Genomic DNA, 13,137 nt, shown 5'->3' on the forward strand with positions numbered 1-13,137 from the left:
ATCTCTGTTGTAAACTTTTAACCATGGAGGAGGAGGAGGAGGAGGGGGGGATAGTTCAAGGCCAATCAACTTTATTTTCATAAGTGCCAGTAACATCAAAATGCCAGTGAGTGGACCATTTTAATCAGTTTTATTGATTCATGCTTTCAGTTCTTATTCAGTTAAAAACAAGGCACATTAAATACATCCTCTTATTGCTCTATAAATGCATGCAGCTCATTCTGTATATCAAAAGTAATAAATAATGACAATAAAACACCGAGACAGTTATAAAAATGACAACCCAGCCTCAAACACAGTATTTAACAGTCCAATCCTGAACAATAACCTGTCACTATACATAAAAGTGCCAGATGGTACAACATGTGGCATGTATATATGTATGCATATATGTACGTGTGCACACACACACACTGAACCGCCACCGTTAGGCTCCTTGTTACTGTCTGTTTTGGCTCTCTTTTTGACACACAGTAGCATTACACAGAATTATGGTATAGAAACAGCAAAACTCCAGCAAGTGATTTATATTTCCCACACATTCATATGACTATCTTCGAAACTTAAACAAAGCAAAGAGGATGTCATAGCAATCAAGTAATTCTGAGTCTTTCATTTTACTGAACCAAGCAAGTATATAAGGTGAAGCACATAACTTTTTTCTCCCTGTACAAAGCAGTGACACACATTTGACTTCTAAAATAAGAAAAGGAAAGTTGGGCTTAAATTTAGAGAGATCAAACCAAAAATGGGGATCATGCATATAAAACTCTGAAAGGAAGAAAACACCCAAATAGTCATGCACGCTCATGGGGTGAACAGATTGGCAGCTAAAGGTGAAAAGAGCAATAACTGGGCTAGGCAGAAGCTCTACTAGGGTGTTACAAACCCCCACATTCGACACGGGAACAAGGAGCAGAACCACACCAAGTAGCCCCACTTGGATCTGCTTTCCTCATAACCATCAAGGTTCCAGATTCTGGGGAAGTCTTTACATGCGCAACTATATACACAAAGGCACAGATCGTTGTGCTGTATGCACAGACCTTGGGGGAGCAACACATGACATCTGAAGCAGAGCTACTTGGTATGGCCCCGCTCCCCACTCCTGTGTTGTTGAACAGAGGTGCTCATACTGCCCTAATAAGGCAAAAGTAATTGGTATAACTAGGCATTACTGAAAATCTGGTATTGTTACCTTATCCTAATGTGGAAAGGGAATCTATCTAAAAAAGTGCATACAAATATGCGTATTAGATCACTTCCTTAAATAACATGCACAGACACTATTTGCTCTTCAGTGCTAAAACCCCACCCTCACCAAGTTTGGTGTCAAGAAATTTTTAAAACCTATAGCAAATGTGGAAAAGGGGCGTGTGCATGGACACATACACCTTTTGTCTGAAGGGATGACATTTTAAAATGCTACTTTGACTAAAAGACATAAATACTGACAATCTCACACCTTTCTAATGGTATAAATATAGGAAATATACATATTTCCCCACAGTTCTGGAATATACTGCAAAGCTGGTTTTCATTTACTCCCATTTCAGCTGATTTTTCTGCTCCGAAACAAGATTTGCACACACACAAGGATATGAAAAGAGAAATGTAAAAATAGTCCAATCTGTGTTGGCAGTGGGGGAGGGAACCAGCAAGAAAACCGACTGTACAAAATAATCCTTTGTGCTGAGAGAGAGAGAGAGAGAGATCTCAAATTGTCAAGTGTACAGGAGGCTTTAGTTGCGAATTTCAAGTCAATCTGAAGTGGTCAGGGCCTAAAAGCAAGAGGAATCTGCTTCTTCTCCTCCCTCCATGACTACCAACATGTAAAACAGTATGTCTCAGGCATCTTGATCACAGCAAAAGTTGAGAAGGGAAGTGTCTGCATGGGATTTCATTACAGGCTTTTTAGAATAGTGCCTTCAAATATATTTTACTAAGTCTTAGATCTTAAATTCATCTTGGGAGTGCACAGGTATAAAATTCTAAATATAAAAATGTGAATCCATCTTTCTAAAGTTAGTTGCTGGGCTGTTTTTAATACAAGTTTTTAATGTGGCTTTTTCTAGCAGAAGCCCTCAAAACCTTCAAATTTTGCATATACAAAATGTATACCCGGGGGGGGGGGCTTTTGGACAGCATTGCTGGCAGAAGTTTAAAACATTATCCAGCTTAGTAAGAAGAATATGAAGCAAAAAAAAATGAAAAACCATGTCTGAGGCTACTTTAGTAATAATTTAATGAATCCAGCTCCTGTAAAAGATTTTGGGATTCTAGAATGCTTTTAAGTTGTACTTTGCTTTCTGCATCTTGCACAAACTATCAATCAGTTCATAAACGGTTGTGGAAACCTCTTTAGACACTTCACAGGAAGGGGAAAACGACCTACATGCACCACAAACTTCACTACTTGCTATATACTGTAGATCACGCAGCTATAGGAGAAACAACAGAGGTGAAACTTGCACTCATTTTGTTAGTTTTTGCATGGTGGGATAATAGGAGCCATTGTTTAGAAACTGTTCTTGTGATGTGCTTCTAATCTTATGCTGTTTTAGTGTGATTTTCAGAAATGCAGCTGTAAATCATATATGAAGGATATAATTACTTACATCCCACTAGCTTCAATGAGACTTAACCACGTTGAGCCCAGCATGTCCTCCTACCCTAACACAATTATCACTGCAATTCCTTGATAGGACAGTCATTTGCATTTTGTGTGCAATATTCTGTGAACATCCCACATACAAGCACTCTTATTTTCCCCAATGACAAATCACTCCATTTTTTTAAAGAAAAAAATGACATGTATGTTTTAATAGCTTTCCAATAACAAAATATACCATCACCCCCAAAGTTCTAGGCAACAAGATGAATATTTAGCACAACACATTTCTCCTAAAGGAAAAAAAAGTAATCCAGAGGTTGAATAAACAAGGTGATGTGTAAGACACTAGAGGCATGCTGGCACCTTCCACTTCTGCCAAATCAATGCAGCAAGATGGGAGAAGAGAGGAGGTGGCAACCTTACAGATGTAGAAAATAATCATTCTTGCTCCAGATCACATGACAGAGTGAAACTGCACCCAGATCTCCCACCATGGCCCCCAAGGGCAGCCAAGATGCAATGAAGATCCCTTGGGAGTAACCCAGAAAAAGCATCTGGGCCATAGTCCTTTACTCCAAATGCTTGTCCACCACTGATTCCACGAAGAGCAGAAACATATACCCAGTTAAGGAGGCCAAAAGTCAAAATAGTAATAGAACCCTCACAGCGAACTTAGATTTTTTTGCAGGGGGGGAGTGAGAACTGCAACAGTGTTTTTCTGTACAGTTGCTCAATGCCAGACAGATCAATTAGAGGAAACAGAGACATCTGAAAGCACTGGAATGTTTTTCAGCATTGACAAAGAGGCAGCTATGCGGTATCCACCATTTTGCGCTGGGAGCACCCAAACCTCACAGTCCACCGCCACTCCGATCCACTGAAATCACATCGCGCTGGTGAATGTTCTCTTCAGCAGCCTTCATAAGCACAGCTAGTCGGCTTCCAGAGACATATCCTTTCTGGATAGCAGTCATGAGCTAAAAAAAAACAAGACCACAAGACTGAGAATTTGTTTATTTATTCATTAATATGGGGTTTTTTAATTTTAAGGTTTTTACAAGTAGAGGCAGACATCAAAAGCCACAGAGTGGAAAATGTAACTCAGGACACACATCACAAAAGGCGACTAAACTGGACCTACTGAGTGCTGATGAATTAGGTTAGCCCGAAGTTGAATATGAGAAGACTTTCACTCATTATTGTATTTCTAACCCACCTTTCCTCCAAAGAGCTCAACGTGGTGCACATGGTTCTCCCGGGGGGGGGGGGGAATGGACGACTAACATCCATTGATTTGAAACCGCCCTCTGCCTGCCCCTCCCCCGCCCCAAGTATTCATAGAAGAAGATTTATCTTTAAAGAACCTATTTGACTTGTACTCAAAGACCAAAGAAACTTTCATAATATTTAGTGCCGTGCCTCGAAGCACATGGTGGGAAAGGAAGCTGAAGCTCCCCCGCCCTGGACCACATTCCCACTGAGTATTTCAGCCATTAAGGCCACCATCCCTGCACGGCACATACATTCTTCATAAGGATACGTAAGCACCACGGTCAAGGGCTTTTTTTTCTTTTTAAGTGACAGTCTCCACAGATGAGGACAATTATTAGTATTTATCTGTTGCTTATTACACCAAAGTGTCTCAAAGCAACTTACAGTATAAAAACAGAAATAACTAGAAATATTAAAACTGAATATAAGAACAGCAATAAAAAACAAGACCTGAGGGTGGGTGAGGGAGGGGGACAAGGATCTACGTATGTGTTTATAAAGTAGAGTGGTTATGTTTTCTTTGTTGAAATCAAAATTTAAAAAACCCTAAGACCCAAAATGCTCATCCATAAATATATATATGAGAAGAACAAATCCTACCCACCCCACTGAAAGGATGAGCACACAAGGAGTCTTCAGACATAACTAGTTACCCTTCATTTTAAGGAAGAAAGGCCTGGGCAAGCAAAATGTTTTTGCCTGGAGCCTCAAAACATAATGATGGGGTCTGGTGTGCTTCCCTGGGGACAGCTTTCTACAAGCAGGGAGTAAGTACTGAAAAGGCCTGGTCTCACGTTGCCACCCTTCACACCTCCCTCAGAGAAGGCAGATGAGAAAAACCTCAGATGATGAGTGCAGTGTCTCCAATATTACCATCGATGGGCATGCTTTCTTATTCGTGCTGTTATATCATGTTGTCAGTTTTCCAGTGAGAAAATGCAGAACTCTACAGAACAAATTGGAACACGCTGCTTTTTCTGACCTGTTTATTATGCTGGACTTGCATCATACAATTATCAACCTGAGAGCAAATGCTACAAGCCACATGCTCATTTTACTTCTGTGACTTTTTTCTTAAGGGCCGAAGTAGGTAGGGAGGGAGGGAGGGAGGGAGGGGAGGGGAGGGGGAGAGAGGGGGGGGCGGGGGAATATTTCTGGCTTTTACATTAACTCACTGGATTGCCTGAGAAACCACAGCTAAGTATTTATTGGAACCCTTCTGGCTACTTAAGATAAGCCACAACGTTTAAGCAAGTTGAAGCATCTGCTTCATCTGGAAGACTAGATCAACACAAATGGATTTAACAGCAGCAAAAAATGATGATCATGATAATAAAAATGTAGTGCTATTCATGAACATGGCACTTTACAAAGAACAGCAGGACAGGTCCCTACCACAGAGACTTACAACTCCAAAAACAGACACTAGGGAAGAAAACAGAAGAAGACCAGCTCATCATCATTATATTTATTCAAAGCACCATCTTGTGCATTTAATCCAAAAATCATATCCAAGGTAACACATTCAGAAGAGCAGAAGCAGTTGTCCTATTTACCAGCATGTTTGTGATAATTTCACCCAGGGGTTTGACAAAGAGTGAACTGAGTTTTCAGGAAGGGCTGGGCACACATGGGCCAATGTCACCTAAGAAACACATGCAGGGGGAAAGGGCCATAACTCAGAGGCGGAGCACCTCCTTTGCACGCAGACAGTCCCAGATTCTATCCCTGGCATCTTCACATAGAGCTGGGAGTGACTCCTGCCTGAAGCCCTGCAGAGACACTGCCAGTCAGTGCAGACAGTACTGTGCTAGATGGACCAATGGGCTGACTCAGTGTAAGGCAGCTTCCTATGCTCCTAAATCACCTGTCCCAAAGTGTTCCTATATGAAAAGCTTCCCAAACATAGAAAGCTAGCATATCAGGGAGATGGTTAGGCTAAAAGCCTTTTCCCTGACACAAAGGCAATGTCAAACAAGACATGCTCTAATGTGTATTCTAAAGTGGTATAGTCCTGCAAATGGACTGTATCAGCACACGCAGTTCACATGAAAAGACTGAATATGAACATTTTCCAAAATACTGCAAGATCTTGTCTTGTACAGGCTTTGAATGGCAAGAGACAAGCAGGGATACGGCAATTTTAATTAAATATTGTATTTTATATTGTAAATAGGGATTATTAGTTTTATTGGATTGTTTGGTATTACCTGACCCAATTACTTGGGATGAAATAGGTTAGAAATTTACATGGAAAATGCAATTTGTGTGAAATGGTTTTAAGTATGCACCAGTAGAAATCTGATGAGTGTGCAAAGTATGATAACACTTGCCCCCTTTTAAAGAAATCACCATAAATAAGATATAGCAGGATAAATGATTTCATCTTACATGACAGCACAATCAAGCAACCTTAATTTTAAACAAATACAATCATAAAATCAAAGACTGCCCATTTTTAAAAATCTAAAATGAAATCCTATTAATTTTGGAGACTGAGAATAAATGAGAAAGGGGAAATTATACCTGTTAGCTGCAGGACGGGGTGTGTGCCATTTTTTAAAAACACACCTTACACCTTATTTAAGTCACAAGCAGCTTCTTCCTTACTGTCTTCTTTAAACTCTCTAAAAATTCATTTACTCACATAACTTAAACTACAATGCTTGGGAAGAATACATACTTTTTCAAAAAATAACATAAATGTTGGACACAACCAGTGAAAATTTCCACATTGAGATTCAAGGGTGTTCTTATCTGCAGCCCATCTTGAGAGAGACAATTACCATTTTCCTTTGCCTTGATCTTGTTTGTTTAACGTGACACAGTGAAGAAAGGGCTGACATTGACCAAAGTCCCCAGCATTAATTTATCTCATGTTCTGCATTCATCATTGCCACAGCTCAGGAAGGGCCTGGCAGTCATATGAAATATCTGACCAAGAAAGGCTCTACAAAAACAAACCTGGCTGGCAAAAGAAAACAAATAGGCTGCTACTTGTACAAAGGGATTCAAACGGAAGCCTCAAAACATTCCAGAAGCCTCTTTAGGAGGCTTTAATTGTGTAGTGTACAGCATTTGCATTATAGATACACGTTACTATGTTCTACCTTATGCACCCACAAAATCACACACTAAAATTTTCCCTTTGGCTTTACAGAATAAGGGAGCAATTCACAGTCCAATTGGTATGCAAGTGGCTCCGTTCAGACGCCACGTAAACACACAACACTGGGAATGTGTTTGAGGCTCATGTTAGCCAATTTATCTTCTCCACTTCCTATGTCCTGAGATTCTCCTCCATTTCTTGGTTCATGGCAGCCACAAGATTACCACGATGTCTAGAAATGGGCAAAACTGTGGGCTATAAAATGCCTTTGCCTCCAAACCAGAATAAGAAAGGAACTTCCAACAGCGGGTATCCAATTCTGTTTGCAGGCAAACTATGGACACTGCTAACTATAACAGGGGAGAACATCAGTACATGCAAAGGAAGGAGGAGAGTCCATTTGTGAGTCCACAGCTGACTGAGATAACAAGGACACTGAAGCTTCAGAGACAATTTGATAATTTAATGAATGAACAGTGCTTGCTAAAGCAATGGCAAGATTCTCAAAAAGAATCTAATCCCATACATAGGGGTGGTGAGTCTGTGGCTCTCCAGATATTGTTGGATTCCAACTTCCATCAGTCCCAGCTAGCATGGCCAATGAACAGGGATTATGGGAGTTGTAGCCAAGCATAATTGGGACGCCTACAAATTCCTCATCCCTAGGAGAAAGTCCCACTGATGTATGTGTACAATTGCACTGTAAAGATACCTATTCAACTGTTTATTATAAGCTTTGGAGAGATTTGGGCCTGCTTCACTTGTAAAAATCTGTATATATTTTTCTCTTTATAAAAATGAATGTCACTGGGTGTACTCTTTCCCACTTTAAAAACAGAGAAGCTGTCATGGTGGCTGGGGATGGAGATGGGTATGGAGGGTAAGCATTCTCATTGCTATTAGCTTTCAGATGACCCACGTGTCTTGTCATTGAAAGAAAAAGAGTGGTGGGCTAAACTTTTTGAGAAGTTTGTGGTAAAGTTCCCTGCCCCCCAAAAAAACAGTCTTGCTAAAAGGATACCTGCAGTATGCTGTATAAAAAAGGAATTTTCAGGTCCCAACAATATTTGCTCTTATGCAAAAGAAGTATAATATCTTATGTAGATCATCTTACTATTCTTTCATGGGGAATTTCAGATGCTGCCAGCTCATGCGTTATTTTTGCATTATGCTCTGGAAGCAATTCATCAGATGGCTATTATTAGTGTGCCACCACCTAATGATTGCTACTTCCTGAACAAGGTGCAACATTAATTGGGAGTGAAAAGCAAGAAAATACTTGACTTTTCACATTATTTTGGTTTGGTCTGCTATCTCTGTGAAAACACAATGCATCCTTTGGAGAGTGAACAGGCTCCTGGGCTTCCATATGAAAAGAAGGCATTTGCACATAGACATGCAACGAGAAGACAGTCACACAATACTGCGGTGGCAATGTGTGCAACCTCCTCCCTACACACATCCAACCCCAGTGGCTTATCTAGTTGAGGCCAGGGCTAAATCATGTATCAAATTATTCAGCAACCAAAGAAACATGTATCAATTAAGTCTATGCATGCATACATACATACGCACAAGCACACCCACACCCCTTTTGTATATATAAATATACAGCAGAAGGATTAAAGGTGGGACATGCAAATTTAAACAAAACAAATAAGCATGTTTGGGAACTATGTGGCATGATAGTGACTCTAGAGTAGTTCATGTGTTAAAATGAAATGGAAATGGACTGCCTTCAAGTCAATCCCAACTTATGGCTACCCTATGAATAGGGTTTTCATGCGAAGCGGTATTCAGAGGGGGTTTACCATTGCCTCCCTCTGAGGCTAGTCCTCCCCAGCTGGCTAGGGCCTGCTCAGCTTGGCACAGCTGCACAAGCCAGCCCCTTCCTTGTCCACAACTGCCAGCTGGGGGGCAAGTGGTTAAATTAATTGCAATTTATAGAAAAACCTCTTGCCTGTCACAACTCACTGGTGCAATTTTGGAATTTTTACCATAGGGAGAGGTGAAAGAGACTGTTTTGCTTCTCCCACCTTTCCAAATTTCAGTTTTTAAATATATTTAATAGGGAGGTGGTGGGAAGAGAATATACAAGATATTCAGTTTCTGACAAGTAGTGAGACCAATAAAACAATGCTTGTGTTTAAGAAAGTGAAATCCATCTATCCAATAGGATTGGCTGTTGTCTCCAATGTGGCAAATGTCTTTCCAACTTTCAACAGTTTAAAAAGCTTACAAACACAGTTAGCCTTTGAAAAGGGCACAAAGTATCTGGATTTATATTTCGCATCTGACTACAGTAGGCCCCCGCTTTTCAGCGCCCCGCTTTTCGGTGTTCCGTTAATACAGGGCCAGCAGGGTGATTAGCTAGAGGGGGACTGGAGCTACCTGCACTCCAGCTGATGGCGCCAGAGGAGGGAAAAATCAGCTGTAGCTCGCTACAGCCGATCTCCTCCTCTTCTGGCACGATCAGACTCCCGCTGGAGCTGATCGCGCCCAAGGAGGAGAAGATCTGATCTTCTCCTCCTCTGGTGCGATCAGCGGGTTAGGTTCCAGACCCCCACACTACAGATGATCTGCTTTCCGGCGGGGGTCTGGAACCTAACCTGCCGTATGAGTGGGGCCCTACTGTACTATGAAATTATCTGCTGGGCCATTGGGACTTATGTTGGACAATGTGAGCAGCACTGTACTAATTATCCACTGGAACGTGCCATCTACTGTGTGATGCCCATGTGCAAAGTAAACTAACCTCCTATAAATTCATAAATTAAAAAATATTTAGAAGGTTTAGCATCAGTACTGAGCAATCAGTTTCCCCTACCTGATTATGTGGCGAGTATTGAAGGGACAAACTTTGAACATGGGAACTTTCTTGCTTAGATTTAAGAGAAGCCTATTAGAACTGGTAGAGTTAAGTCAGAAAGTACGTTGGAGATTGCTTTTTCAAAAGGGGGAAACTGAGTTGCTAAAGACCTAAGGTATTGTTGTAATGGAGTTTCTAGCAATGAAGCAAAGAATTCTATGTTTTGCCCAACTCAGCAAAAGCATTCTGATTGACAATTATTCACAAAAAGAATCCTCAGAGGATTCCAATCTAAAGTAGAAAAAAAGCTCATGTATTAAACACTCTTCAGGGATTTTCACTTCAAGGCCTGCCTGCCTGCACTCTGTGATATCCAGCTCGGATGATGAAATCACATTGCACCTTCTACCCAGGTTTAGCTATTTACCAGGTAGTATGACAGACTTCATGTGATGGTAGAACAGTTTGAGCACCTTTCCTTTAACCATACAGCTAATGTGACATGCCAGAGACACTCCAGAAACCATTATATGTGCTTCTCCTATTCAATTGTTCAACCCTCCTTTTCTAAAGGGAAATAATTTTAAAAGGGCAGCTACACATTACTGTATTAGTGCTGGTGGGCTGGCCATGCCTCTCATTCACCACAAAAACCTGTCACCACCTAGTCAACATCTGGTTGGCCTATTTAGTTCTCTTGTCCCTGTAGTTTCATTGTACAAAAACCACCACAATACTATTTCACATTCAGGGCACTACTGGAAGATGCTACATAACACACACACATTGCTCATTATATTTATCTTCAGTGTCCTTTATTTTCTTGATCATGGTAACGTTTGATTTAGGTCTTTGAATTGAATCTAATAAATATTTTCCAACATGTATCTTAATGCTTGGGGAAAAAATTACATATTGCCACTTTAGAAATCAGACCTAATAGAAATTAATGCCTATCTAATTTTCTAATAAGTTTTTCCAATATTAATGAAATCAACATTGCGCATAATACAGATATACACATCATAAACCTTTGTTTTTTTATTTTTATCTATTTATTATTTTTTATAATATATAAAAACAAACACATATTTAAAAGGCTGCAACTCACCTGCAGAAACTCATTGAGTTCAACCTGCCCATTTTTATTCAAATCCACTTCATTCAAAATCTCATGGAGTGCACTTTCATTAATTTGAAAGTTGATGCCCTATAAAGTATATGAGAAAAAAGAACCCACATGCCTGGATTAACAAAATACTATTAATATCATGCTAGGCAATTTTGATATGGTTTTTTTTAAAAAAAAAAGTGAAGTAAAATGTTACCTCTAACACACGCTGCACATCCAATATGGTAATAAAGCCTTTGCCTTCTTTATCAAACATGTGGAATCTCTTATTATATCTGCAAAATTGGATTATTCATGAAAAAGCTGTGCAGTAACAAATGGCAACAGGGTTTAAACAACAGCCCCCACCTAAATCTATGAGGTGTCCATGCCCTTATGTCCACAAGTATACTACTTTCCTGGAAAGACTCCAACCCAACACAGTGCCGGGCTTATTGTCACCTACACAGAACTTGGCTCCTCTTCATTCAACTTTCTTCATCTTAATGCCATAACACACCACCTTCTACCATGCCCGGAAGGAACCACAGCTCACATACAGAATCTCCCAGGTCCAGTCCCTGGAATCTCCAGTTAAAAGACTGACAGCAGCAGAAGTGGGAAAGACATCTGCCTAAAGCAGGGATAGAAAACATCTGTGGCCCTCTAGATATTGCTGGACTACAACCCCATCATCCCTGACTACCGCCATGCTGACTGGGACTGATGAGACCTGGGAGTCCAACAACATCTGTAGAGACATAGGTTCCTCATCCCTGGCCTAAAGCATGAGGACAGCCTTTACCAGTCAGAGGAGAGAGATTGTAATAGACCAGATAGAGAAATCATCTACAGATATAAGGCAGCGTCAAATGCAGATTCTACAGAGGTCGAGCCAGGATAGAGATACAGTATAATTATGCCTGACCCTCTCAGCTAATCAAGGAATGTCAAGGAAACAGTCACTCAAAGCAACTACAAACATAGCAAATGGACATGAAGAGGGAGAATGCGCAATGGTAGCAAAATAAAAGGACTTGCCATTACAACCCAACTTGCACAGCTGAAGGGATTGTTCTTAATGCTCCTCACCCCCTGCAGTTCTATCTAGACCCCAGAGACTAATAACGACTACCTTGCACTATATATTTACCTCTCAATATCTGCTGGGGACAAAGTAATTTCACTACGATCCGTCAGTTGCTCTGACCGTGCCTTGTAACCCATTTCGTAGTACAAGAACTTCTTCGCCTCTGCAAGCTCCTCCTACACAGGGAGAGCAGCACACAGTATCTCAGCTCTAGGGTAATAGCAAATATTTACATTCCAAATTCCTTCTCTGCTGTAATGTTTTACTGGCTCCTTTCACTTAATTATAATTGCTGGTCCTTAGAGGAATATCAGCAGTTGATGACCAAAAAGTGCTTAAAGGTGAACAAGGTAATTAAGATTAGGCAGCATTTCATGCTTCAGCTAGATCACTGGTTTGGTTGTACAAGTGTTGATTATCAAGCGATAATTACTCCGGGAGACGTGCAATGTAAAGATTTTTAGGGCTGTATCGTGCCCTCAATCCACACACACAACTAGCAGCGATGTCAGCAAGCCTGGTGCTTGCAGACAAAAAGGGCCAAGAGATGGCCTTTAAATTTAATGTTGGTATCTTTTAGCTACAATAAATACACTAAATGGCGAGACACAGGCATTAATGCATCTCATTTCTGAGGGCTTCTGGCATTTGTTGATTACTCTCTTCAGGCAGCAGGACAACTATGCAGCCCATAGTTTCGAATCTTCAAACCCTCTCTTCCTCTCCTAAACTTTGCTTTTTACTGTTTTCTGTTCCTTCCTTCCTGCTCCGCTGTTGTAATCAATGCACCAGACAATTCTTAGTGTTTTCCAGGCTCTGCTCATTTGAGAGTAGGGACTTGGAGCTGAAATCAGCTATCCCGCTTTGACAAAAGAATATTTTCCATGGCAAGAGACGTATGCAGATTTTAGCTTCAAGGCCTGAGAATACTGGAACTCCTTAAGCACATCCTATTTACAACTACCAAGGAGGAAAAGAAACACATTTGTGAAATACATCCTTTTTTCCAACCTAGAGATTGTGCCAGAGCACAAACTGCATGTGCCACAGGAAAGCCTTTTGGGGGGGGAAATCAGTTCACCCTTGGTCACTGCTCTAAGATGTTATGGCAAGAGTTACAGGACTCATCATA

At 40.7% G+C, this 13,137-nt stretch overlaps 1 protein-coding gene across 7 annotated transcripts in view; it reads right to left on the reverse strand.

Moving 5' to 3' along the window:
- Positions 1-2,790: 2,790 nt before the first annotated feature.
- The window catches only part of GPD2 (glycerol-3-phosphate dehydrogenase 2), a 131,656-nt gene continuing 121,309 nt past the window's right edge, over positions 2,791-13,137 (reverse strand). For all 7 annotated transcript variants that reach the window (XM_061608753.1, XM_061608754.1, XM_061608755.1 and 4 more), the window contains 4 exons: positions 12,069-12,181; positions 11,133-11,211; positions 10,916-11,014; positions 2,791-3,591 (listed from right to left, as the gene is read on the reverse strand). In XM_061608753.1, coding sequence (XP_061464737.1) covers positions 3,466-3,591; positions 10,916-11,014; positions 11,133-11,211; positions 12,069-12,181 — 417 coding nt within the window. In that variant the 3' untranslated portion in view covers positions 2,791-3,465. The remainder of the gene's footprint in view (positions 3,592-10,915; positions 11,015-11,132; positions 11,212-12,068; positions 12,182-13,137) is intronic.

This window comes from Rhineura floridana, chromosome 2, assembly GCF_030035675.1.
Source record: "Rhineura floridana isolate rRhiFlo1 chromosome 2, rRhiFlo1.hap2, whole genome shotgun sequence".
NCBI lineage: Eukaryota > Metazoa > Chordata > Lepidosauria > Squamata > Rhineuridae > Rhineura > Rhineura floridana.